The sequence below is a fragment of the Egretta garzetta genome, unplaced genomic scaffold, assembly GCF_000687185.1.
Source record: "Egretta garzetta isolate BGI_Z169 unplaced genomic scaffold, ASM68718v1 scaffold193, whole genome shotgun sequence".
NCBI lineage: Eukaryota > Metazoa > Chordata > Aves > Pelecaniformes > Ardeidae > Egretta > Egretta garzetta.
Genome location: NW_009259117.1, coordinates 504,017 through 530,910, shown reverse-complemented (window position 1 = coordinate 530,910; position 26,894 = coordinate 504,017). Strand labels below are relative to the sequence as shown.

General features: G+C 37.6%; 1 protein-coding gene across 11 annotated transcripts in view; it reads right to left on the bottom strand.

Moving 5' to 3' along the window:
- JAKMIP1 (janus kinase and microtubule interacting protein 1) overlaps positions 1-26,894 on the bottom strand; it is a 105,504-nt gene that overhangs the window by 69,470 nt on the left and 9,140 nt on the right. For 4 of the 11 annotated variants that reach the window (XM_035891107.1, XM_035891113.1, XM_035891114.1 and 1 more), the window contains exons 1-3: positions 19,060-19,144; positions 12,349-13,259; positions 5,497-5,991 (exon numbers count right to left, since the gene is read on the bottom strand). In XM_035891107.1, the coding sequence (XP_035747000.1) occupies positions 5,497-5,991; positions 12,349-12,510 (657 nt within the window). In that variant the 5' untranslated portion in view covers positions 12,511-13,259; positions 19,060-19,144. The other 7 variants (XM_035891111.1, XM_035891109.1, XM_035891117.1 and 4 more) reach the window with 4 other exon arrangements.

Here is a 26,894-nt window from a genome sequence, read left to right as displayed (position 1 = left end):
TTATTAGGCACTTGTGAAACCTCACCAGGAGCAGTGCAGCCATTTTTGGGCTCCCCAGCACAAAAAAAAGATGTTGATAAACTGGCACAAGTGCCATAAACTGGAAGAAGGCCAGAAAGACCACTATGGGGCTGCAGCATATGGCATTCAAAGAATGGGTGTATCTCCACCTTTGGAGATTTTCAGATTTGACTGGAGGAGACCTAGAGCAACCTGATCCAACTTTCAAGGCAGCCATGCTTCAAGGAGGTCGTTGGACAGAATCTCAAGAGGACCCTCACCATCTAAATTATTCCATGACTGCATGATACTCCACGTATGGAATGCCAATGCTAAGTAATACAGTAAGAGTTTATAGGTATACAAACACAGGAAGAGCTGTGCAAGCCTAGAAAACAGTAACCTGTGAAGGACTTGAGTTGAAATTTGGTTTTGTCCTGAACTGGAAATTCTTAATTTTCAATTCTCAAAAGAGGTTACTCTCACTCTTTCAGAAGCCTTTGCTTAAACCACGAGATACAGTGTTACACACAGACACAAAACTGAAATCACAATATTTTAAAAGACCATGATATAAATGGTACATAAACTTACCCCATAAGAGGATTTTTCCCTTGAACAGAAGTTTCAGTAAAATCGCCTTGATTTTTACCTTTAAAAACTGCTTAATCTATTAGTTTGAATTATATTCTTCCAGGTACTGTATTATATATATTTGGCAAACACCAAACAGAAGAAGGGTTCTACACTGGAAGGAGTTTTTAATTTATGCAACTAGATAATTTGAACTAAAGAGACTAGGGACACTTCAATAGTGCAACTATCTTCATAAATCATGGTTGATCAGGAACTTCTTAAAACCACTCCCGAAAACAATTTCTTTTACTTTGATTATATTAACAGCAAAAGGATTTTTTTCTTTGCAAGTATGAATCTGCAGTAATGTCACATTACTCTTTAGATTATTTTTATTTGGTTATTTTAGAATACAATTGAAATAAGCAAATTTAATTCACCTGGTGTACAGTGTGCCCTCTTAAACATGGATCTGATTGTGCACCTAATAAGATCAGTGGAATCTTTTACATTGTTTTTGTGGTTAAGAAAACTGGGACTATTTTACATTAATGTGAAATAAGTCTTTCAATTCATTTCAGCCCAACCTGTTTAGGAATATTTAGGAAGACCATACATGCAAAGATTTTAACAAGGTCAAATGGTATTTATCTGTAAAATAGGTGGAAGATTTGATATTAAAGACGTTGCCAATAGAGCAAATCATATTTACTAAACCACTACACCACAAAATACAGGAAGCAAGTGTCATTTGTTTATTCCAAAATTTAAATATTATGTTTATATTAACAGTGTCTGACAAAATAAACATGCAGCTTCCTTCTTATTCAAGAAATACTATAAATGAGTAAATCAGTGATGAAATAATTCAATATACCTTTAATGATTGGGGTTTTGCATATCTTTTCCAAGGCAAGCACTGTAGAGCGTCCATTGTTCTTATCTCCGCAAAAGGAGTATCTAGAGAAACGTGCCTTGCAAAGTAAGGGCCTTTTTAAAAACAGTGTCCAGGTATTCCCAGAATGCATGTAACCTCTAGCTAATATGATATACTTAATATTCATGCCCTCCTCCACAGCTGTGCTGATAACAGAATAAGGTTGGTCTGTTGCCAAAACTCACCAACAATTTGAGCGTGCTATTTCAGCAATTTCAGGCAACAGAAACTTTACTTACCACTGAAAACTAACTTTAAACCTGATGTTAAAACCAAATAAGTGAGTTAAATGACATGCTCAGCTGAGGCCCAGGAAAAATTGGCTGAAATATAGTTATTTTTGTGTACTTTTATATATTTAGATTAAAACATTAAATGCTCTCGTAGTACGATTCTGGACTTTATTTCATCAACACAACTCAATAAACTCAACTTCACCATTAATCAGGTTTGTATTAAATTTACCTTGTAGCAGCCCAGGCCTCAGAAGGAAACCAGATACACTCCTTACAAGGATGCCATTAAAACAGAAGGCTATTGATACAGTTATTTAGGTATGTACATGCTTGCCTATACAGCCCTCAGCTGAATGTACGCTTTGGGGCTGTTTATACTGAAGCTCCATGTATGAAAAAGTACAATTAAGATTTTGTATATTCTTTTTTTAAAAAAAACCCTGATCCATAAAAACTGGCTTTAACATTTTTTCCTTCATGCAGATTATTTTCCAGTTTGCTATTTCTGATTTTTTTCCTATTTGCTGTTTTTTAATGTTATTTCTGAGTATCTGAATCTGTATCAGCATAGTTTTTACTACATTGACAGAGCAGTCCAACTGTTCTGACTCAACTACTCAGAAAATATTGGCTGAAAAAACTAATAGCCATCCTTGCTTTCTTATTTTATTCTCCAAGTTGTCTCTTTACTTTTAGAACATCTGTTTCATTTGTCTCTCCAGCTTGTTACTAGCTATTTTTACTTCCAGTTTCCTAGCTACCAGCACCTTGTGCCAATGAATATATAGAGTTAGAATATATTTTCTTTTGAGGGGAAAAAATAATAATAATAAAAAAAATGTCCACAAGCATTCCTTAAATTAATGAAAACACTTCTATCCCTGTTATATTAAGTCAATTACAGCTACCGACAAATTCCAATATAATTTCATACTGCACAAAGAAAAGCGTGTTTTATTTTTTGTCAACTTATTAGGCACATCTTCCCCATTCAATCTTGTTTGCATTGAGGTTTACTGGGTACTTTTCATGGCTCAATTCAAAATTGTGAAGACAATCTCAAAATTGATTCATCATATTTCTAAACCACTGACATTTGTACAATACAAGCATGGCTGTTTATGCACACAACGTAATTGTATCCATATATTCACAGACAATGGATTTTGCTTTTTTCCTTTCTCACTACTTTTTTTTTTTGATGTCAAGCCCCAAAACCGCAAGACTTTACTCAAATTCGTCGCAAGTATTAAAATCAATGGTAAAAATACCATTTTTCTTTTTTAGCTGCAATATCTCTATGAAATACATCTGCAAAACTAATCTGTGATCTAAAATGCAAAATAAATCAGCCAAGTCTGACAAGACAATCAGACACTGAATTACTCTATCTGAATTTGAATTACAGTATGGCCAGCCCATTTAGGCCGTGAATACCAAAGATGCTGATTTCTTAATAGTGCCATAAAACACAACACACATACAAAAAAAGCACATTAACTGTAGCTCAGTTACAGACCTGTGCTAATATTAATAAGACTGCATCCTTGCTATTTCATCCGACAAGGGTAGGAACTAAACCAATTGAGTACCCCAAATCTGCAGCCGATACGGTTAATTTGAAATTGAAGGCGAGCATCCCTTGCACTAATTAAAATGGAAGGAAGAGGGGGGAAGTAAATATCCCAGTGATCTGATTCTGTAATCCCCCTTGTTCTCCCAGAGGAAGAGAGCAGCATCTAGGAACCCTGCAGTATTTTTTACTTCACCCCAGATTTAAAGAGTGCCCTACGCAATAACAACTGCCTAAATTGCTGCATATTCCTAGAAGAAACACTTCTCCTTCATTAATAAAAACCCATACAATTTAATGAAAAAACTGAAATTCATTATCTGAAGTGAGTCGAGGCTCTACCAGGAAACACCAGACTCCTGATGTTTTTCCCCTGTACTTCTTTGGGTGGGGGGGAGATACGAACATTTCCAGTGAAAGCCCATGAGACTGATGGCAGGCTGCCTCTGGGACTGGGAATAGGAAACAGGAGTTACCTACGCGCTCTCCCAATACAGTCACCCTTTTAGATGCACTGAGTAACGGAGGCCCAGTAAGGCTCCAATGAAAATTCTGAATTACTTGGCAGGATTTTTTTGTGCCCGACAGAAAACCCTGAGTGCCCTCCTTCATCGCCTTCACACCGCAGCAGGCTGAAAGTTTCTACTCTTGAAACACAAGAGTTAAGGGTTTCCTTTACTATACCCCGCAAAGACATAGCATAGGTGTGTTTACGGGGGCAATTTGGGATGCCAAAATCTGGGGTGCACCGCTATGTGCCTCACCTCACCATTTCTTGGTGAGGTAACCTTCTTTGAGAAGATTAAATTTATTTAGAAACTGTTCTCTAGGAAAGCACATGCCACAACGTAGCAACCTTCTCTCCTCTTTAACACTTTTTAAAATTACCTGTACTTTGTAGTCATGATTTTAAAATTCTACATTTGTAATACGGAACGAAATATGAAAGAAACTACACTTGCAGAAACCTCACATTGTTAATCTCTCTTTAATTGAGGAAATGATACTCCTGAGACTTGATCAACATCCAATTTTTTTAAAGCGTGACTATTAACTGCATTAAAAGCTTTCATTGTCTCAGCCAGAAAATTATCACCATAAAACACATATTAACGTGTTTTCAGCTTGCCCTCACCATCATTTTTTCTAAGGAATACAAGAAATAAGAGGACATACCTGTGTAAACACAAACTGATAAAATATTTTTCTGAAGAAGGCTAATGTTGCATTCCATTTAAGGTCTGTACTCCTTGATATATAATAAATATTATGCTTATTATAATTTTAGATTTTATTTGCATAGCTATTGTACTGCTATGCACTGTACTGTAGTTTAGGCAGATTAACAATCAGATATATACATACAGATGGAAAATATCACGGTACAAAACAGAAGTGTCATTTGATGATGAACTCTCTAAATATACTACTGTGTACAGCCCATCTTAGATTCTTTATATTTTACAAAGCTGAATAATTTGAAATATTTGGGGCAGCCGCTGTCAGGCAATATTGCCTGGTTTTCCATTTTATACAAACAGCATAGTCTGCCATCTGTGCTGAAGTCCTAGGGTTTACAAAGCGTGAAAAAAGCCTGCTGTCCTAGGCCCTAACTTTCCTGCTGCAATAGAAAAAACACAGAAATTTTAAAAAATAAAAAAGGGCAACAATGCTTAAAATTGAATGTCCTCAATAATGATGCAGAAGAAGCAAGACATTGTCTTGTTTCACCACAATTGGTTCCTCCAATATAAATATAAAAGCTCTCTGAAAAGTTAATTTTGCCATCTCACAAAGGTGTTCTTGCATTGCTAAATGAGCGATGCCTGACTGCTTTGGTCAACGGGACTTTGTAAGGAAATATAGCTGAGCCAGCAGGAAAGGGAAAGTCTATTTCTTTGATAGGTTGAGAAAATTCATCTTGGAAAGTCTTGGTTCCCTCATATTCCGTTTGGTGGGACACAAAGCTTTGGATTGGATCGGGCTAGGCATGGAGTCAAGGTTTGTCTTTGCTGTAAGGAGGAGAAAGTAGCAGCAATAGTGACCTAGTGACGCAACCAGCACTGATGAAAGACGTCAGTGCAAAAGAGTGGTTTGACATTTATGGGCACATACAGCAATTTACTAATACCTGCTGTAAACTGAAACAAGCACGCATTACTTAATGAACTTACCAGCCTGCGGATCTCTCTCTCGCATTCCCGCTTTATTCTATTAATCTCATCCTGATGGGACTGATAAGCCGTGCGCAGGTCAGCAGCCTTCATTTTATCCGCCTGCATAATGTTGTTCAAAGCTTCTTCAAGCTGCTTTTTGCCAGATTTCAGCTCCAAGATCTCCTGTTGCAATTTCATCCGTTCACCATCGAACGCCTTGCGAGCCTCCTCCTTTGCTTCACTCAGCAGCGCTGTCTTCACTTTGTCAGCCGCCCCGTCCCGCAGGACGTTGACTGTTGACTGCAAACGCTGAATTTCACCATCTTTGATTTTCACCATTCTTGCTACCTCCTGCTCATGCTGCCGGATCAGTAGCTCTCTGACACTCTGAAGTTCCTTCATTTTCTCCTCGTGGAGCTTGGCTTTCAGTTCAGAAACATAGGCAGTGTGCTTGTGCTGCTCCTGCTCCCTTTCTTGCTTAACCTCTTGGATTTTCTCTCTCAATTTACCCACCTGGAACATCAAGATAAAATATTGATTAACAATGCTACCGCATTTTAAAGAGTCTTCAAGGGAGCTTTTTCTAAAACATTATTAAAAACTCATCCTGATTGTTCAAAAGCAAAGACTGCATACCTGACGCTTCTCTCTCCAGGCACAACTGGAGAACCAGGGCTGAAAAAAGGCCATGCATGTATGCAGGAATCTGCTATGGAGATGTCCTATTGGCGACAAGTTCTCACAGTTTTAGGCAATAAAATAAAACCGAGCAGCACCCAATCTAGATGTCTCCTTACCTCCTCCACCAACCACCCCAGACTACGCTCATCCATAACCCCTCTGCTGCACCCTACAAGCAGACGGAAAACAAATCAAACTGAGAGAAAAGAGTTTATTCTGGGAAGAAAATGCTCGGAAACTTTCTAGCATTTGAAGGACCATACTTCATGGATGCTCATAGTGACTTAGATCTTCACATACATTCAATTAATTCATTCCCACAACATCCTTCTGTAGCTAAGCAGCACTATCACTGTTTTACAGGTGGGATGCTCAGACAGGCATAGATTGAGTTACCTAATTTACACGTATACTGTCTTTAGGATTTGAATCCCAAATTCCTACACCTGAATCCACTACTTGACCTAAGATACTTCCCGCTAATCAGATGAGAAAGCATCTTGCCTTGAAGAAATAGAGAGAAGAGATCCTATCAACAAAGGGGCGTTCTTATCAGTTGGAACATCAGGAATAAAAACTAAATTGAAGGGGCAGGGGGGAGAGAAAAAAATACATTGATTTTTTATTTCATAATTTCTTAGCAATGGGAAAGTCCTTATTAGATAAGCCAAAAGAATTGGCATGCTGAAAAATTAAGTCTACTCAAGGGGCCTCAGAGAGGACACCCCAAAGCTAAGGCTATTCACACTCCCCAAACGCTTCAGAAATATAGGCCAGTGACTCTAAGGGTTGTGGGGGCAGTAGAGAAAAGATCTTAAAGCCTATTACAGTAATACCCGCTGTGATGAAACCTCATTATAAAATGATGCTCAGCAGGCTGCATAGAAAGCAATGTTTTTTTCCGTGTGGGACTAGATATTAATTTAGAGGAAAGAAAAAAAGAAAAAAAGGAAGGAGAAAGGCTTGCTTCTCTATTACAGTATACCAGAAAGGTTATAATGTATTTCTCACACATAGTGTCAGTAACATCTTTCTACTATCCCTATCACAGTGACTCCCAAAATACGGGCTCTACACGTACTTCTCATCTAAAGCAAAGTCAGAGGCACAGATTTCAAAAACTTGTGTTTTAACCTTGAGTGGCAATACAAGCGTAGATACCAGAGAGTGCTCGGTGGCAAAAGGAGGCTACCGAGCAGCAGGGCGTTAGTCACTGCCACAGTATTCCTAGACTGCTTGCATCTGTGCTATCCCAAAGCTGGGATCTGTAGTCATACAGTGCATTTAATTTATGCTAAACTAAGCCAGAATTGCAACTTGCCTCAGGTTACTGCAGGAAGGATGGGAGATTGTTATTAATATTCAGACTATCATTTACTATGAAGGTATAATTAAAACAAATTATTTTTTGCATGGTTCTGGATGCTATAGTCAAAACAAGAGTAAAGGGTTCACTAAAAGCAATAATGCTAGTTCAGGAAAGGCCCAAACCCCTTCATTATTTTGTTTATTGGAAGCAGGTTGGATCCAAACGGGCACTTTTGTGTGTTTGCTTTAGGAAAAACAGGACATCTTAACTCAAAAGCCTCAGATACAACTTATCCAATGAATCCAGGATTATTACTTAATTTAAGAGTGACCATAAAATGGAGATGGATATGTTACTCATCAAACCCACAGCATTGACAGTAGGATTTCCAGAGTCTGAACTTCACCTGAAGGCTTCAGACATCAGGGACAGCAGACTTTCCCCGTGCAGGAGATGTTATGATCCTGTTTAACCAACTCAAACTTACCCTAGATTTAAACAAGATAAAATAAAACAAAAATAAAAAGGAAACAAGCTGAAGCAGGAGAGGGAGGGAAGGTATCTACATTTTCATGAAAGTAATCTAGATATACCATGGACTAAATGCCAGCTGGGAGAGCACTATGATTACAGCTGTGGAAAAGGTAATAGCTCTGAATCAGACACCATCAGAAGCAGATTTTATTGTGCAGATACTGTTACTTTACTCCAGGATGATTCAAGATAACATATCTTTACAAAGAAAGATTTATTTATTTCTTTTTCTCCCCAAATGGTAAGTCTGGCTATTGGAAATTATCTGCAGGAGATATCCATGTGTTATTTCTTCCAGTGGAATGACATTTAGTTCCAAGCCTATGCTGGATAGCACTGATATTCAGTACTTGAAGTAGGGTACCCAGTTGCGTAAGATAGTCTAAGACTCCCAGCCCTGCCAATAGCGTGAGGGTTGGACTAGATGATCTCTAAAGGTCCTTCCCAACCCAAACCATTGTATGACGCTGTAACAAAGCTAAGCCACTTACTCACCTATTTACTATCACAAGTGAAAGGGTTTATAGATAATTTTGCAAATGAACTAACACTTGTTATTTACTTATATCTATTAGTTATCTCCTCACTGATGAGCAGAGAAAGCTGAAATGAAAATGAGCAACGAAACCTAGTAACGATGACACAGGAAATCAAGCTGTATAATAGCATATATAAACAAGGCTAATATACCTCCAGAACGGCAGTAATTTAAAATTAGTCATATCGTACATAAAGCATGCAACTGAACGGCTGTTTTTGATACAACACGTTTACGAATTTGACTTCCTGAAAGCATTTTAATATACAAGAAACAGATTCTGAAATTTTGGAGGAGTACTGAGTTAAACAAAACTGCCTACTTCCTCAACTTTTTTTTGTCTTTCACTGAATGGAGGGAAGGCAATACCTATATGCATTTTTGCTGTCTGTGAGAACCCATATTAAAGCACTCAGAGTAACTGCATATTATCATATATCACTAGTCATTTTACTTACAAAGTTGCAGCAAGAGCAATGTAAACAAGAATATGAATCCTTCTAAAACCCCTGGATTTTTACACTGCATCTTAAATGCCTATTGCTGCTCACGACCCAGTAAAAAAAATGCATCCTAATTTGAACGTCTTTAGAAAGTCTTTTGTTATTGCTCCTTGTTAGAGAAGATGGAAAGTCAGATCTGTCTGCTAGATCTTCCCTGAAAGCCACAAGCTGTCCTTCCCGCACTCCTTCCATCCCTCTCTCCTGCACACTGTACAGATCTGTACACGTCTGGCTGCCAGAGCAACTGACTGAGTGAAAATAGTAGTGTGGCATTTCCCCATATGCCTAAGCCTCAGTTTCAAAAGGAACTTAAACTTTAAAGCAATTTGTCTTTTTTTTTTTTTTTTTTTTAATTTCCGGCACGCTTTTTTATTTTTTAACGAAGAAAGCTGTTCTGTTCATGGGCAGAATAGGAAGCACAACCAAGAAATTAAGCCAATAGGGAAACAAAGTCAGGCAGGATATCAGTGCAAAACAGGTATTTTCTGCCTTTCTAAATTAAATCTTTAATAATCGGTGCGCATTGATACAACATCATTGCCAAAGCAGAAGCTAGCTTCTTGGAATAATAATGTCAAATGTCACTGCTTCTTCCCTTTCCTATGTCTGAACAGTGCCTGAAAGAAGGATTTTCTTTAAAACAATACGATTGTATTATCATTGTATACTTGCATCTGGTGTTGTTTTCTTTGACAGGCTACTTTGTGCACTTGAGACAGAAATATAAAGTTAATTTTTATAAACTGAAGTCAATGACATAATTTTAAAATCATGCATTTCCTAAAAGGCAATCACCAATTAACCAATACATGTTTCTGAGTGCTCCTGAACCACTGGCCCAATAAAAATGTTATTGTAAGAACTTACTAAGGACTGCCTCATTTTTTTCTCTTGGATTTAAATGTAGATTTTTTATTTTTATTTTTTTTGTGGCACAGTAGTGAATCATTTCCGGGGGCAGAGGGAATACTCTCCACACAACTTTTTGACAGGAACTCAGGTTATGGTAGGCAATTTATTGCCTACTGTGAAAAAGGCAGGTTACTATGGGTGAGGGCAACAAGCGAAGACACTACTGTTTATTCTAAAACCCAAATGCAATAGCAGCTTTCCTTCAGAAACAACAAAAGAATTCTGTATGCTTTGCTTTTTCTTAAAGGTATGTACACTCTACTCCTATTTAAGCCCATTTATAGTGTAATCTAGTGTCCAGCCAACAGCATCCTTTCTATTAAAATTTCAGCAGGCATTAAAAATGATTCACTTAGGCAAGACTGCTGTGGACATAAGCAACCAATGATGTCACTATGGAAAAGGCAGCCCCAACACTGGCCCCATTTTTAGCAACACAATAGCCAAATATTAGGGGTGGGAACATATTCGTAATAGCAACCCAAGAGCAAGGCACTTGTCATCATTTGCAGAGTTCAGTCTAGATTTTAGCTTCTCCAACACATAAGAACTTTTTAAGTTTTTGGTTTGGGGTTTGTTTGTCTGTTTGTGTTAAGGAACAAGTTTCCTTTCCTGACAAAGTTCTCTATTTGCCTACCAATCCCCCTGACCCCCATGGATACCAAGAAGGAATTAATTGGACATTTAACAGTTCCACAATGCTTTGTGCCATGCAATTCCAAATTCAGAAGCTCAGTTACACAGCAGGTTATACAATACAATGAAAACCACATGCTGGGAAGAAAATCTTACATCTTTCCGTAATGACTTTGGAAACTACTGTTTAAATTACAGTAAAGAAATTTACCTTTTAAATATTTTCAAGCTTCAAGGGGAAAAAAAAAAAGATGTATGTTTATTGGTCTTTCATTTAAAAATACTACTGCATCTACACTAGCTTTTCAAAAATTAATTTAACTGTACTTAGATAACTTGTGCTTCGAGTTAGGGAATACAGAGTCAAAGCTGAGGTTGGAGAGAATCTCCAGAGGTAATTTGCTGTCAGCCAGAGCAAGATGCTCTAGACAATGTCTAGTTAGATTTTTAATATGTCCAAAGACATGGCCTTCACAATCTGCCTGAGCAACCTGTTACAGTGTTCAATCACCGTGAAAAACAAAAAAAACCTCTTAAATACCACTTAAATGGTATTTCTCGTATTTCAGTTTGTGCCCACTGTCTCCTGTCTTTTCACTGGGTACCACTGAGAGCATCTGCCTCTATTGCCCCCCCATCCGGTATTTATACACATAGATAACATACTTCCAAGACTTCTTTTCTCTGGCCTAAACAGTCCGAGCTCTCAGCCTTTCCTTGCACATCAGGTGCTCCAAGACAATCACCTTTTTCATGGCTCTTCACCAGATTTGATCCAGTATGTCCATATCTCTCTTGCACTGGGGATCCCAGCATTGGACCCAGTACTCCAGGTGTGGCCTCTCCAGTGCTGAGCAGAGGGAAGGATCACCTCCCTTGACCTGCTGGCAGCACTCCTCCTAATGCAGCCCAGGTACGGTCAGCCTTCCTTGCTGCAAGAGCACATGGTGTTCAAATACATTTTTTCATCACTGCAAACACATCACGAGCAGGTTCGTACACTCTAGTTTAAACTCCACAGGGATTCTACCACCACCAGAAAGATTCCCCAATACCTTTTTACATTCAAAAGCAGGGTCACACAATCCAATACAAACTGATATTTGAAAGAGAAAGAACATATTCAGCAGCATATTTTATGTTTCTCTTAAAAATTTGAATTTACCTTGCTTTTTTAAATTAAAGAGATCATCTAACTGTGATTAAAAGGACAAGAAATAAAAAAAGGCAAATTATCTATCATACTGTACGATTCAATATGGCTTCACTGAATTGCAGCAACATCTACAGCAATATCTTGAAAAATTTCCTCCCTGCAACAGAGTACAGCAATCCAAACGCCTCATTTTGGAAAATGTGTAGAAAAAACACTTTTTTTTTTTTTTTTTTTTTAAAAATACAGATCCAGTGTATTAAATACATTTCCAGTGACATTGAAAAAGGCAAAAGAACAAAACTAGTAAAAGTAATAAATTCTCTCATTCTCTCTCTTTTTGGTATGCCCCTCTACACATAAATCCAATGGCAACTAATGCAGCTTAAGCCTGCTCCAACCACGATCATTTGAAGAATTTCAACAAAATTTAACAGAAATATATTTTTCTGGGCCAGATGTTGAATATTCCTGAGCAAAGTGCTGTGAAACATCACTTATCTAGGCTAACACAAGGTTTCATTGCTCCATATTCAGAGCCAACTCAATGTACTTTAAATTAGACAGAGCAACACTAGCATTACCAGGCTGTAACCAGACATACCAAGTCAACTTGCCATATGCTTCTGAAATTCTGATCTGGCAGGTAAATCCTGCAGAATTCTTCCTTCTCTCCTTCTCTGTTTTTTTTTCTAGGAAGCAAAGAAACATTTCCTTTGCGTAGACACCTTCCACGCCGCAGCTGGCTAGAAAAGGAAAGTATCATTGCCTTCCTAGCAATCTTCCTTCACCAGCGCCAGGGTCAAGGTGTTTCACTGAGTATCTGAAGACTAATGAGCTGTTGCCAGGCCACTGGGAAAGCTCTTCCTGACAAGGTATTTTGCATCCGCATCAATCACGTTGAATCTCTAGGTGTCACTTTTAGTGAAGCAGCTTTGTTTGCCCGATCTTTTTCTGGTTATAAGCTACAAAGGGCTGATACTAAAATTGGAAAGGAATCAGCTTTGCAGTCTCCAGTCACGTCAGAAATCCATTTGGCAGTGGGACAGGTTTAAAAGATTCATGCAGGAGATGTGCAGATCTACTTGGATCAACTTTAATATGTCTACGCTGGTAATGGCATCCAAGGATAAGGAGGAGAAGTGCCAAGCTACCCCAAAAGCTGTCTCTGAAAGGCACTCCACACAATGCTACAGTGGGGAGCTGTGTAGAAACAGCAGCAGTAATCACTGTCCCCCCAAACGCAAACTCATGCTTTGGTCTCCATATCGGAGACTGCTCAGTCAGTCTTAGGGCAATGGATGACTTATAACTGCTGAAAACCTGAACTCCTGCTTCGAAGTGACATGGTATAGTGATGTAGCTTAGAGCAGACGCAAGAGGAGATTACTGTGCAACAGGCTAGTGTCAGAGCAAAAAGATGAAGATGCTCAACATGAAAGGTTGATAATTATTTGAACCGCTTCTGTTTTTCAAGGATAAATTCTCCATTGACTGGATTGCAAGACTTCTGTCCTAAAATGAACAAAATTTAAACTGTTTCAGGGGAAAAACATGCTAAAAATCTGTACTTTTTAAAATACAATAACTTATTTGTGGAGTATTAAACTTGCAAATGTAGATCTTTCAAACTTAAGGAAGATAGTGAAAGATTTCTGGTGAACATGCAGGCCTGATTTAGTCTTTTTATTGGCAGTGACAAGTGGTCATATCAACCCACAACCTAGGAAATCTCCTGGCTTCTTTCCCAATTATAGCACCATAACGCGTCTTCTGAATGTAGCTTTTATCACTCCCCATTGTCAAAGAATCTGACCTGTTCTACCTTGTTTCTGCTTTCAGGCAACCACTTCTCCAAATCTCCTCCTCTAATAAGAGCTTAGAAGTGGTAGAAGCAGCAGGCGGACATGACTCCACCATATCAGACGTTGCTTTGATGGAACTTGTACTCAGTGCTCAGTTACATGGTTTAACGCCAGCCAGCAACTCAGCACCACATGGCTGCTTGTGCACTCCACCCGCCCCGGTGGGATGGGGGAAGAATTGCAGGGGTAAAAGTGAGAAAAACTCATGGCTTGAGATAAAAACAGTTTAATAATTAAAAAGAAATAATAATGATTTTTAAAAATCGTAAGGAAAAGAGAAAAAAAAAAAAACAAAGAGGAGCAGAAAAGGCCTTGATTCTGTGTAAGCCCTGCTCAGTAGGAACGAAAACATCCCTGTATTACCAACACTATTTCCACCACAAATCCAAAACATAGCCTCATACAAGCTACTGTGAAGAAAATTAACTCTACACTCAGTCACCACTTTTCCAGTCCATCTGGACAAGCCTCTACAGCTTGCTTTATTTATCTATGTTCTTACTCATTGTTCCTTCTCCATCACAAAAAGCCTCCTGTGTTCATCCTTTATTCTGTTCACTTGCATAAATATCCTCTTCTTGCATGCTCAATTCCAGCAACAAATAAGTAAAAAAACTCTTTAAAAAGAATAAATAAAAAAATCAAGGCACCACATCTACTGTAATCTTTCTTGCCTCGAGCATTTCCACTTCTTTTAACATAAGCTCTCAAGACAATGTAATAGTATCAAAGGATCACAGAAAATGTGTTTCTGCTCATATCTGAATATATGAAACTTATATCTTTTCCCTGCACTATATTTTCATCCCCTAGAAACTTCTGAAGACTCCAGTGATTGTCCTTTTATTCCAGATTTAAATAGTTTAGGTATATAATTTGATAAGATACATTAAGGCCTTACAGTTCCAAGCAGAATTTTCCTGTAGATCACATTGTAACATCAGACTTTTTTGGATCTCTTGCACTGTGTTTTCTGTCAACCCCCTCCAACATGATACTATCTAGATGGTTTAATTATCACAGTTTCTTGTTGATTCTTCCAAATTAAGGATAATAATTGCTTAATATCTGTCTCACTCTTCTCCAATATCTGTTTTACCTGCGTTGGAAATCACATTATCAAGTCTAGCATATTCACTCATTTAATAATTTTGAATTCTGATTGAAGTAACACTGCCACAATATTCTTAATAATTTCGTTACTTACTGTCCAATGTGATTTTGTTAAGTATTGAGAATTTACATTTATATATCAAGAGTAGAGAACAGCTGCATTCAAATGCCGTTCAACTGCTGTCAGGAAACAACCTACCCAGAGGGATGTGCTTCCTTTTCATCCCAGTCAGTACTGGCAGGAGTAACTATACATGGCTTCACCAATACTTCACCCATTTTCCTGCTCCAAGAGGGCTGCCATACTTCATTCCCAATTACAACACCCTAGTGCCTCGTTGCTGTTCAGTACACTCCTTATAATCCAGTAAATTAACTGGCTCCTTTCTTATTCCATACATAGCAGATGGGAATAACATTCATTTATATATATATTCAGTATGGATCCTCAAATAAACAGCTGTATTTAGAGTTCTTCCATACATACTGGCCATAACTCTTTTCCATACAACTTTTTAAATCCCCAGTAAATAAAGCTGTTTTGACAGTATGACATGCTATCTCTTTCTTTTTTTAATTTCACATATTGAAAATAGATTTTTTTCAACTTACAAGGAATCACTGTTACACACAGATTCAACATCTGACATCAAAGCTCAAAAAAATCCAACAAAATCTGTGAAAAGCAGGAGGACTTCCAAAAACAACCTATAAAATTGTGAGGTAGCAACTGAGCTGAAACATCTCATTTACCCTAGCTCCTAGATGTGTTGTGATCTCAACTCGATAAACGTAGTCACACGCAGAATATGGATACTTAAAAGCAACAGCAGAACTCGGTGAGGATGGAGCAATAGTGACAGCAAACACTAACACCTTGTTATCAGGAACGAAATATTACCCGAAGTGTTGGAAGACTATCTTCTGATGTTTGCTAACCATCTCGTTAGGAATAGGTACTTTGTAACACTTGTTCCTAAATATTCATGGCGCTCAGTATAGGCATTTACAAAACCATGGAGCTGATTCACATTTTCTTGACTCTGACTGCCAAGACCATGCACATTCACTGCAGCTCCTTGTGCTTACTGCACCAGACTTTAAGGTTCCGTTAGAGCGAGTCCTGCCTCCATTCATCTTAAAATAAGTACAATTTTTGTGCTTCAGTCAACTCTTTTTGTTACTCGATACTCATTTTTTGGATGTCTTCCAACCATGCATTTCCACTAGCAGAGGGCACTATGTGAGCCTGTGTTCAGTTCAGGCACCTCCTTCTCCAGGCTCTCCATAAATGGCAGCAAACCTACAGTCCCAAGAGGTCACGCTAACGTATTAAGAGGCTGCCCAAACACATCTAACAAGAGTAAGCAAAACAGAAGACAGTAAAAGGGGAACTAAGGCAGGGGCACAACTTTTGCTTAACCCCTTTGGCAACATAAATTAATCCAGCTGCTTGTACACCAGAGGCTTAGAACACCACCAGCAGGATCCACAACGATGCATATTCAGAGAACTGCAAAACTTATAAATTTTGGATCAGGTATCGCATAAGCATGGAGGGAAATAAATTTACAGGAGAAATTTATTTAAATGGCTCAACAACAAATACAAAAAACTGAACTGTGAAAATATGCACGAAGTTTTGGAAGTCTCTTGGGTGTGATTTTATTTCAAAGAAACCGGTATTTTGCAGGCAAGAAGTATGTTAAGACTAATTTCCACTTGTGATGTCTCTCATCAGTTAGAAGGTTCTTCCTCAGATAAATCATTAATATAGGCATATACGTGAGGGACAAAATAGTTTAGGAGAATTAAATTAAATGAATTGGCCTCACAAGAGTTTGTTACCTTTTCTAATACAGTTTATGTCCCATAGGTTGCAGAGATCTCTCTCTAGCAGCTTCAACACATTCCCTCTTACCTCTATGCCAATAAAGCCATCTAATTTATTTAGAATTCTCTAGGCACAGTGTTTTTATACTTTTTTGATACTGAGCTCTAATTTCTGTTGGGTTTGTTACTCATTTTTGAGCTACAGTCTAAAGAGGAAAACTCTCTATGGCTTTAATTTACTCATCTTGTTAGCCAAGACATCTACATAACTGCTGCACAGAGAGAGCAGGTGCTGCCCCGATGGTGGGGAATGAACTACACGGTTCAATTCTAGTGAAATGATTTAGAGCAAACACCACAGCAAAGGTGTGGGGAAGAGGTTGTAGATTTCTTCCCCCACATCCTCCCAGAAATGCACTCCAATATGCTGCAGAATTTACTATGGACTGCACTGTATATTTAGTAGGATTTTAGAGTACTCCAGCTGTAATTTACTCTTTCATATTCACCTGCACATTACATACGTGAGCTCACTCATTTCTCCGCATACGTATGTGCACAACACACAGATGCGTCTCCAGTAACAACCTTAATACTCCAGAAAATATGAAATCCTCAAACTGTAGAAAGATGAACAGGTAACCAAACTGAAGCAACTCTTACCAGACTGGATACAGGTAAATAAGCAGATTAGTTATAGAAGATGTTCCTACAGCTGTCACGGTCATGTAGCTACACTTTGTTCTTAGCTGAATTGGAGTTAAACATGACACTATTACAGGTAAAGCATCAAACTTGGAAGCATGTCAGGGCTACGTTCTTCTTAGGGTTCGTGTAATCTGTTTGTAGATTTTTTTAGAATCTGAGTAATTTAAACACTCAAAATTAATTCATTCTTCTGTCCAAGGTATAAGATAATTTTATAATTATGTGATATTTTTAATACAATTAAAAGATGGTGATAAAATTCACATCTGTATTTCTACGTAAAAAGTGATACAGAACAAAATAGGAAGACAAAATAACTAAAAAGAAAAAATTACTAACATAAATGTAATGTCCCTCCAAGCAGAAGCACTGAGACACTAAAAATGAGAGTGAAATCATACGATTCACCAACTGGTAAATTCAATTTTAGAGGGTATCAGCCACCAGTAAATTTCATGGTGTGTGATTTTAAGAAGCACAAGTAGTTTGTGCCACTTGTTTTATAATTTCTTCTCATTATATCAAGAGTAGGAGAAGTTGGATGAGGAAGCTAATAGCAAAAAACCCTGACTTTTCTGTTCACTCATCAGTACTGCTGACCTGTAAGAGAGATGACTTTTTGCTTTAGTCTGCAAAGAAGAAAAATTTCCAAGGCAACACAAATTTAGTTGGCTGATATATACTGAACCCACAGTATAAGTCAAACAAGAACTAAGGCTTTACTGTTTCTTTCCTCTGTAAGAAATAAATTCTAAAGATTATATTTGTAAGGTGTTTTTGTTTGCTTTTTTAATTAAAATATGAAAAATAAGATCATTCAAGGCTGAGTATCACACAAGGCCGTTAAAGAAACTAGAACATACAGGGATATTATTATTATTATTATTCAAGCGTTCCAAATTTTACACCAATATAAAGAAAGAAGGTTAGAACAAAGCTATGTTATAGAAAATAAACACATGTTTTCAGTGCATACTTGTTCTACTGATAAGTCCTTGAGACTCTTGGAACTACAGTATCACCAAACACACACAGATAAATCCATCTCCACATGGATTCACCTCCAGGACTGACTTGTGCAAAGTCAAATGCACTAACTGAGATTAATAAACTAGTAAAATAGAAATAACCTTATTGGCTTGTCCATATTTTAAACTGCTACAGAGATATAGAAAAGTAAATGCTAATCTTTATAAATATATATATACTTCATGAATGAACAATTTCTCCTAGGTGTTCTCTTGATTACTCAGGTACCTGTTGAACATGTGCTAGACAGACAAATATTGATGGATCTGTTTCATTAGCAATCGGACACATCATTGAACAGCTCAGAGCAACGGCAGACATAACCTCAGCAAATCACATCAGGTTGCCTACACAGATGATTTCCAGTTAATTCACATTCTCCTTAGGCATGTAAAGTGACATGCTTTGAATACAGTGCTGATGTTTGACTTTGAAGACACTTCTTTTTACAAGCTTTTTCAGTGCTAAGATCAAATACAAAACTCCCTCGTTGCCTTTAAGTCACACTAAGCCAGTGCTGTTAGTAGTGCTGTGACTGCAAATTCCGGTGACTGGATGTTTCGGGATATTTACTTCCTTTTGCACAATATTTGAAATGATTGGCACCAATTTCAGTTTATCAATGGTTCTTCTGATTTCACTTCTTTATCACATTTTTCCTTTAAGGCTAATGCATTTTAGTAGCGAATTAGTTTAAGATTCAAGCTCTGCTGGTTTCTAACAGTGCTACTGTTAAGAATGATCACAAAATATAGACAGACAGATACCTTGCTTTTTTCTTGCTGAAATTCTATCTGGATGTTGGTTAGTTTAGTTCGTAGTTCCTCATTAGCAGCTTGCAAGGCTTCAATCTCCATGTCGGACTTCTCTCCCTTGGCACGACTTTTCTTTGACATAATTATTTTTGTAGTTTAAAACAAGATTTTTGCTCCGCACTGAGCTACCAGATAGTGCCTTCTGCTTTTAGCATTTAAGAGTCATGGAGTGTTCAACAAAGTCTTTGACACAAATCTCTGCCATCGTGGGAGCAGTCTCTCATGTCCTGGAAGAAACAAAGCAGTGGGAACAGAATCAGGCTACAGCACTGAGCAGAATCAAACATCAGACCTAGCATCCAGTTTTAAAGCAAACTGAACTTCCTTGCAGTGTATATTATATTGCATAGTGTACTAGACTTGGAAAGAAATAGATGAGAAAAGAAGTTACACAATATTTCATCATCTTATCTAAACCCTGTCCACTGCAATCTGATGTCCACAGAAATAAGACTCTTTCCAGTTATGAAGAATATAGTATATAAACATAAACCATATCTTATTCAAGACCCGACCTGGTCCATGCTGAGGATTCCCAAAAGGCACAGGGACAACCATAAGTTAACTGAAGCTGGTGGTGTTCTGGTGGGAATACTTTATTTTCTGTATTAAGAAGAAAGCACTTCTCACCTTAATGTGTCAGTTATAATGTATTATTCATAATTATCATCAAGTCTCACAACATCAGGATATATGCTAATAGGTATCACAAGACTGGAAAAACACTTTTAAATTACTTCTTAAAACTATCATATATATAAACTGCTTATGTTCCGGGTTGATACCGTTTGAAATGCCCTAATTGAAACATGAAGGTATTTAACTTGATTTTCATTCCCCAGCATGCCTCTAAGCTTAAAAAGTATTTGGTTATTTAATCAGCTAATATTCAAGGAGAATATCAATAGCAGACAACGAACCCTAATTCCAATAATTAGGAAATCCCACAATTAGTTTGCTTCATGAGTAGTTACGGAAGCTTAGTCTGCACCTTTTTTTTTTCTCTCTGCTTGCATCTAAGAATACCCTGGTGCTCCACAAGAACAAACTGAGCAACAAGTGCTATCAATGCTGGATTAGTTTCCAAACCCACATCCTCTGCTCATTTTAAATATGCACATAATTTTCATCATTAAAGTGCTGACAAAGCAGAGAGGTTCCTACTTTCATACTGAACTACATTCCTGGAGTATTATACTTCCAAGAAAATTCCTCCCAAATTGCCTTCAAACAGTAAGTTGCTCTTTCCAACCTGCTTCTGCTTGGGAGTTATTTTAGAAGTTGTAATATAATGAAAATCACATGCATTCTTTCACACATACTTCCTAAAGGGTTAACAGCTCAGGTGTGTACAGACAAGCACCATTTGGTGAATTAAACTCAAGTTTTATTCTCCTTTTTAAGGACTGGTAAACAAAAAACAAGGAGTTAAATATCTTGCTCAAAATGACAAGTCAAATCAGACGAAAAGTGAACAGAACGCAGGACACTAAATCTCAGTCCGTTTGAAAATATTCCCATGGGGTTCTTTCCGTTATAAAGAGCAATTTAAAAAAGACCAACTATATCAATTATTTGCTGAAGGAACTTAAGTGAAATCATTGTTTTGCTTTGTAATATCAGATGTCTTTCCTTCCAAACTTAATAATCTGTCGATTTATCCTATGCAATAAAATTTAATCTGTTCCTTAATTCATTACAGTGAGTATTTTTAATACATAACTTATGAAAAAACAGGAATCGAGTAAAATTTTATTTATGTATCAAACCTACATTATAAAACAAATAAACACTGGTGCTACTGTGATTTTACACATAATTGTTGATTCAAAAAATAAATTAGCAATATTCTTGCAGTAACTTGAAACACAGAACTCTTCAGCGAGTAGAAGAAACTTGAGGAATTATTGTTCTTAATAAAGGAATTTCCTGCTATTAAACTATGGAGTTTCTAGGATGCTAAAGACTAAAACTAAAGACCATTTAATCAATACATTTCATCCAAAATCCTTAACTGTATGGGATATTGCTAGTGTTATCTTCCTGGTGAATTTGTAAAGAATACCTAAAATAACATAGATGTGCAAGTCTAATCTATAATAATTCCACAACATTTACAATAGTGGAAGGGGAAATGAATGGTTCCTTATCTCAAAGGCTATCTGGGATATTCAGATACTACGGAGGAATTATTGCTGAAATCCTTACTAAAAATTCCTGATGCGGCCAGATTATATATGAGTTAATTCAGTAGATGATTAACTAAGTTAAGGAAACAAAAAAATCCCTCACTGGCCTGAGTGAGGGATTTTATGAATTTTAACCTCATTAGATCCCACCCCTATCTCAATTACAGTTTGGAATAAAGAACATTTCTGTGACAGACATGTTTGCTTCTCCATCAGTAAAATGATGAAGTGAGGTAACTGAGTTTGATGTGGATATACATGACATCCAGAGAACCAAAAGAGAGATCTGAAACGTGGAGTATTTTGAAATTACCACGTATATTTTGTTCAGTAACAATAATCCCTCCTGACCGTACCATGTTCCCAACTGTATTATGAAGATACTAGACCATTCAATATGAACATCCAAACTTATATTTATGCACTTCACGGCATGGGCTGTCTCTGAAGTCCTGGTCATGCAAAATTCTCAGTGACTGCAGAGTTCATACTCTATCCCACAGTCACCATCCCTCAAACCCTTTAACAAATCAGGCACTATGGCAAGGTGCCAGAATGATGCAGTTGTCTACCTTTGAACATGTGGGGGTCTAAATATAATATGCATTATTTAAAGCTGTTCAAACTACATTTAGCACTTAAATCAGCCTTAAAAATAGAGTTCAGCACTACTGTTTGAAGTACTGTTTAGAACATATTTTTAAAAATGGGAATCTCAAACCATTGTTCTCAATCTTTTTCCTGTAACTCACAACAATTAAAGATTTTACTTTTCAGGTAAAATAAAATCTTAGACCCAGAACCTGAAGAAAATCACGCTCTTCTCTTATAGGCATTAAGAAAAGAAACACAAAATACCCCCTCTCCACCCCCCCAAAAAAAACCCCAAAAAGCAACCCATCAACCTGTATTGGTGGGCATAGAAACATTTCAATGTTCACTCTTCCCTAGATAAATCTTGCAGCCTACCTATTTCCAGGAACTGTGGCAACACAAAGCCTCTCTATACACTCAGGGAGGCAAAATGCCCAGACACACAAGGGCTACAGCAGAAGAGAACGCATCTTGATTCCCAAATGAAAGGGTTAGAACCAGTGAGTTCCAAGATTCCCTTCTAGCTGACTACCCACATTTACTGCCAGGATAAAGATCAGGATAAAAAAAAATCCAAACCAACCAACCAAACAAAACAACAAAAAACCAAAACAAAAAAACCCAAAAAACCCAAACTTGTAAACACAGTGAGGAAAAAAAGATGGAAAAAATAATCTACTCTGACAAAATTTGACTTTACTGACTCAGAAGCTTCAACCAACAACCTATTTATTAACTCGCTATATGTCAGTTGAGAGACAAGTTCATGAAGCCACCACAGTACAATCCCACAGTCACTCCATGAATAAAAACAGCCACTTCCTGCTCTGTGAGTTCTATACACTTATTGGAAACCTTAAGGTCATTCAAATACGATGTATTTTTCACAAAAAAAAAGAAAAAAGGGATAGGAAAGAGTAATGGATTCTAAATCACAAGTCACCTTTTCAGCAGTCTCTGGAACACACCAAGTGTCTCACTTTACTTGACAAGTATAGGGGCACTCATAACTCAAGAAAAAGAACAACAAAAGAAATAAACTTGATTGGATTGGAATGAACTGTTCCACAGTTTGGAGCACTGGTGTGTGAGAGATCAAAATATTTAACATGATTAACAAATTACTACTCTATTTGTGTTAGACATTTTGGGAAATCCATTAAATTTCTAAGGTGCCTGGAAACCAATCAGCTGAACAGTGTTCCAATCATAAGTTGCAATTTCTCCTCTATTTACTTTACAGCTTTAAAGGATGCACTTTATCACCACCTCAATCTCTTCCCTGGTTTTAGCAAGAAAGGTCTAGAACTGAGTGATGAATTGCTATCTGATGCTTCTAGACATTAAATATCAATAAAACATAACAGTAAAAAAAAAGAAAAATTAATTACTGCAAAAAATGTGACAGTATTAACAAAGAATTTTGATTACTTAAGAGTAAGAAAAGAAGGAACTTAACAGTTTCTGGTGAAAAATAACTCAATTTAAAGAAATGCAAGTCTTTAAACATGATTCTGTACTGAACACATGAAAGTAACTGGAGGTTATATCTTTAGAGCATGAGTCTTACAGTAATAAACAGGAATAGTAAGTACACCCATAAATTCAAGTAATAAATACGGATAAAATAACATGGTAACAAGAAAAATTTACTAAATGGTGTCACGCAAAATTCAGCATTCCAGTCTTGATTTAGACTTTGGACAACATTTTTCATGTTCAACATGATTTTTGGAAGGTGAAGTTGTTAGTGAGTCACCTCAGATGAAACACCAACCAAAAACACAGGTACAGGGGGAAAAAAAAAAAAAGCTTCTTCATCTGGACACTTCACCACCACATAAACAGTGTTTTTTTCAGTTTAGTTCAACCTTTCTTTTATAACACTGCAGAACCTACTATGGGCTCCCCATAATCCTTATTATGCTTGTGAATGAGACATAAGTACGTACTTAGTACAGCACAATTCTGAATATTCAATAAGTTTAAAATAAATGTTATTATCTTAGTACCTGACAATAGTAAATGCAGTGGACACAGGTACAATGCTAACTTCAGAAGTAACTGCCAGTTCACCTATGTTATAGTGTAAAAACCAGTCATTATCAGACAGTGACTGTATGGGGAAAGACAACGTGCATAGCGCTCAAAGCCCAAGGCTCATTTCTCACACGGTTCAGATGACCTACATTTCTTGCTTCAGTTCGCAGTTCTATGTAATAAAACATGACTGAATGGATAAAAGCAAAAGCATCGTTACAGGATGTAAAATAATACTTTTCCCAGCCAAAAAATATAAATACAAATTATCAGAATAATTTTCTAAGTATATTGTAGATGAGTCACTTTTTAGATACCCATTCATTAGCTACCTACAAAGACAAATCTATTTCTGGAACAGTAGAGCTTTTGAGGGTTATTTTAAATCCTACCCCACTTATGGAAATACAGTTTCCTTTTTTTTTTTGTAAGTGCCATTTGTGATTTTTTTGGTGGATAAAACCAAAAACATCTTTATTGTTAACGAACAGCCCCACATTCATTTTTGCAGATTCACCAAGAAACTCTAAGCATTTTTCATTGTTTTGCCAAAAGAGCTCATAGTAACGTAATCCTGTTGAGCCAAGTTGAACAGAGGTAACTTCCTTGCTTGGCAGAGATTCCAGTGTAGCATGAGTTAGGCTTTTACAGCACCTCACTCAGGAGGTTCCATAACCGGTGATACCCTGCAGATGAGCACAGTATCTGTAAATCAGTTAGCTCTCCTGTCAAGGGTAGTAAATGCTTCCATTATTTTTTTCAGTGGCACCTCAGGAAAGGTGATCTGCTGAGATTCTGTATCTCCATCGTCTTTCAGTAAATTCCCATTGCCCCCAGGAATCAGTATCCATTTTTTAACACATCGTCACAAACTGCTGCCTTCCAGGTCCTACAGAGCAGTTAACAGAACTAGAGTTTGGCAAGTTTCAGAATGAATTTCACCTGTAACATGTGTGCATCTGTTAAAACACAAAAACATGCAACTAAAATATGTTTCCAAGACACTGCATATCACCAAAAAAAAAGTATATCAAACTCATTTAAACCCTATGCATGCACTCAAACTTATGTCTACCTACTTACTACTGACAACCCCGTAACTACTGCAGGACATTGGATAGCATCCAGTACATTAATGGCCTCATTCCAGTCAAAGGACATAATATGCAGCCCATCCAAAAAATAAAAGCTTGCTCTTAACTTAAAAGAAATTATACCAGTAAAAAGGGAACTGAAAAAGAGCTGAAGAGGACAAGGCAGGGTGAAAGGAATGAATCACATATGCATTTAGTCACCCAGATTAATTTGAACTTATTATGTACATAATTTTCTCAAAATCTGTGCTGAAGCTATTTACAGAAGGGACAGTACCCTCAGTAATCCTTGCAAGCCATTTAGAACAGCAGCCGCAGAATAGGTACGTCATGGAAAAGGATTTAAAGGAACAACAGGTCTCTGATTTTACAGCTTATTTTTGAGGGCAAATGAATGACCAGTTCAAAAATGTAACTTTGAATGGATAATTTAGTATGACTACAACTGTCACTGCCATTCCACTGCCAAGCAACAATAGAAACGCAACCTTTTGGGTGCAAAAATACTAACCTGAGAAATGAGACCCCTGTCCCATACCCTGACATTGATAATCTCCTCAAATCAGTACAGCTCATCAGCTGAAAGGTATCGGAACAGCAGAGAACACTCAAAAGAACAAATTTACATAATGGGATGGGAACAAAAAGCAGAGGCAAATATGCACCAGAAATGTGTCTGCACAGCACCACAGCTTGTTTGGAGACATCTGTGTAGTGCCCAGTGAGCAGCACAGCTGCCTTACAATACAACATTACATGGCCTTCGTGCAGAAAAGTGGTGGAAAGCGCTGGCTCCTCTACAGCCCCCCTAGGAGAGGAACTGAACCAGATCTCCTGCAAACTGCTGTTGCCATGTACTGCCCCCCCCAACCCAGCTCTGCTGGCCCCTTCCAAGACCCTGCGCCGATACACTCTGCAACGCCCTTTCTGCACTACACAACACTTGACTATACTAGGAGTTACTAAAAGTTTGACCTGAATCCCTTCTCAGAAAGTTATGAGCTTGATACCAGGCCTTTAAAGTAAATAAAAAGTATTCATTGGCTTCAGTGAATGATCATTTTTATTAATATTTAGCCATTTTCACTTGTAGCACTGTTTTGTGGTTTAATCACCCTACTAACCATATTAAAAGACAAACTGCTACAAACAGCAAGTCCCGTGGCACATATAAAATCAAAAAAGACAGTAGCACAAAAAGGCAAAGTTCAAATGCAACTAAACATAACAAAACAACCCCCCCACACAACCTTTCAAACTCAGCTCTGTCACAGAGTCTGAGCCTTTTAGGGTGCTGGGTTAACTGCAGCCCAGAGAGGCAGCTCCAGGCAGGGCTGTTCTGCTCATCTCTGTGCCAATTCCTTTCTTTTGAGCAAATACAGGAGACCTGACATGATGCCTACGTCCAGCCTCCCACCCTTCCGATTGTACCCCGGGTGTGATGCCTCCCACCCTTCCGACTGTACCCTGGGTGTGATGCAGGGAGGTCCCTGGGCTTTCACCGAGGAGCAGCCCTCCCTTTGAAGCAAAGGGAACACTGAAGAGCAAAAACAGGAGCAGGAGGAAAGGACAAGATCTAGCATTTCCCAGTTAGGGCTAGAGAAATGGCAAATAGAGAGGCAGATTCTAGTATCTTTATTCACTGTCACTGACACTCCACAGATTAATCATCCTGCCAAATTTAGGCTTTTGGATCACACTGGACTGCTTTTGTTGTTATTTATCTGATATCTTTGGGTTTTGTTGGGGGTTTTTTTGTTTGCTTGGGTTTTTTAAATCATTAGTATTTTTATTGTAAAAGGTTAGAATAGTTAAAACCTGAAACTGAAAAAAATGAAAAAAAAAAAAAAACCAAACAGGGACAACAGCT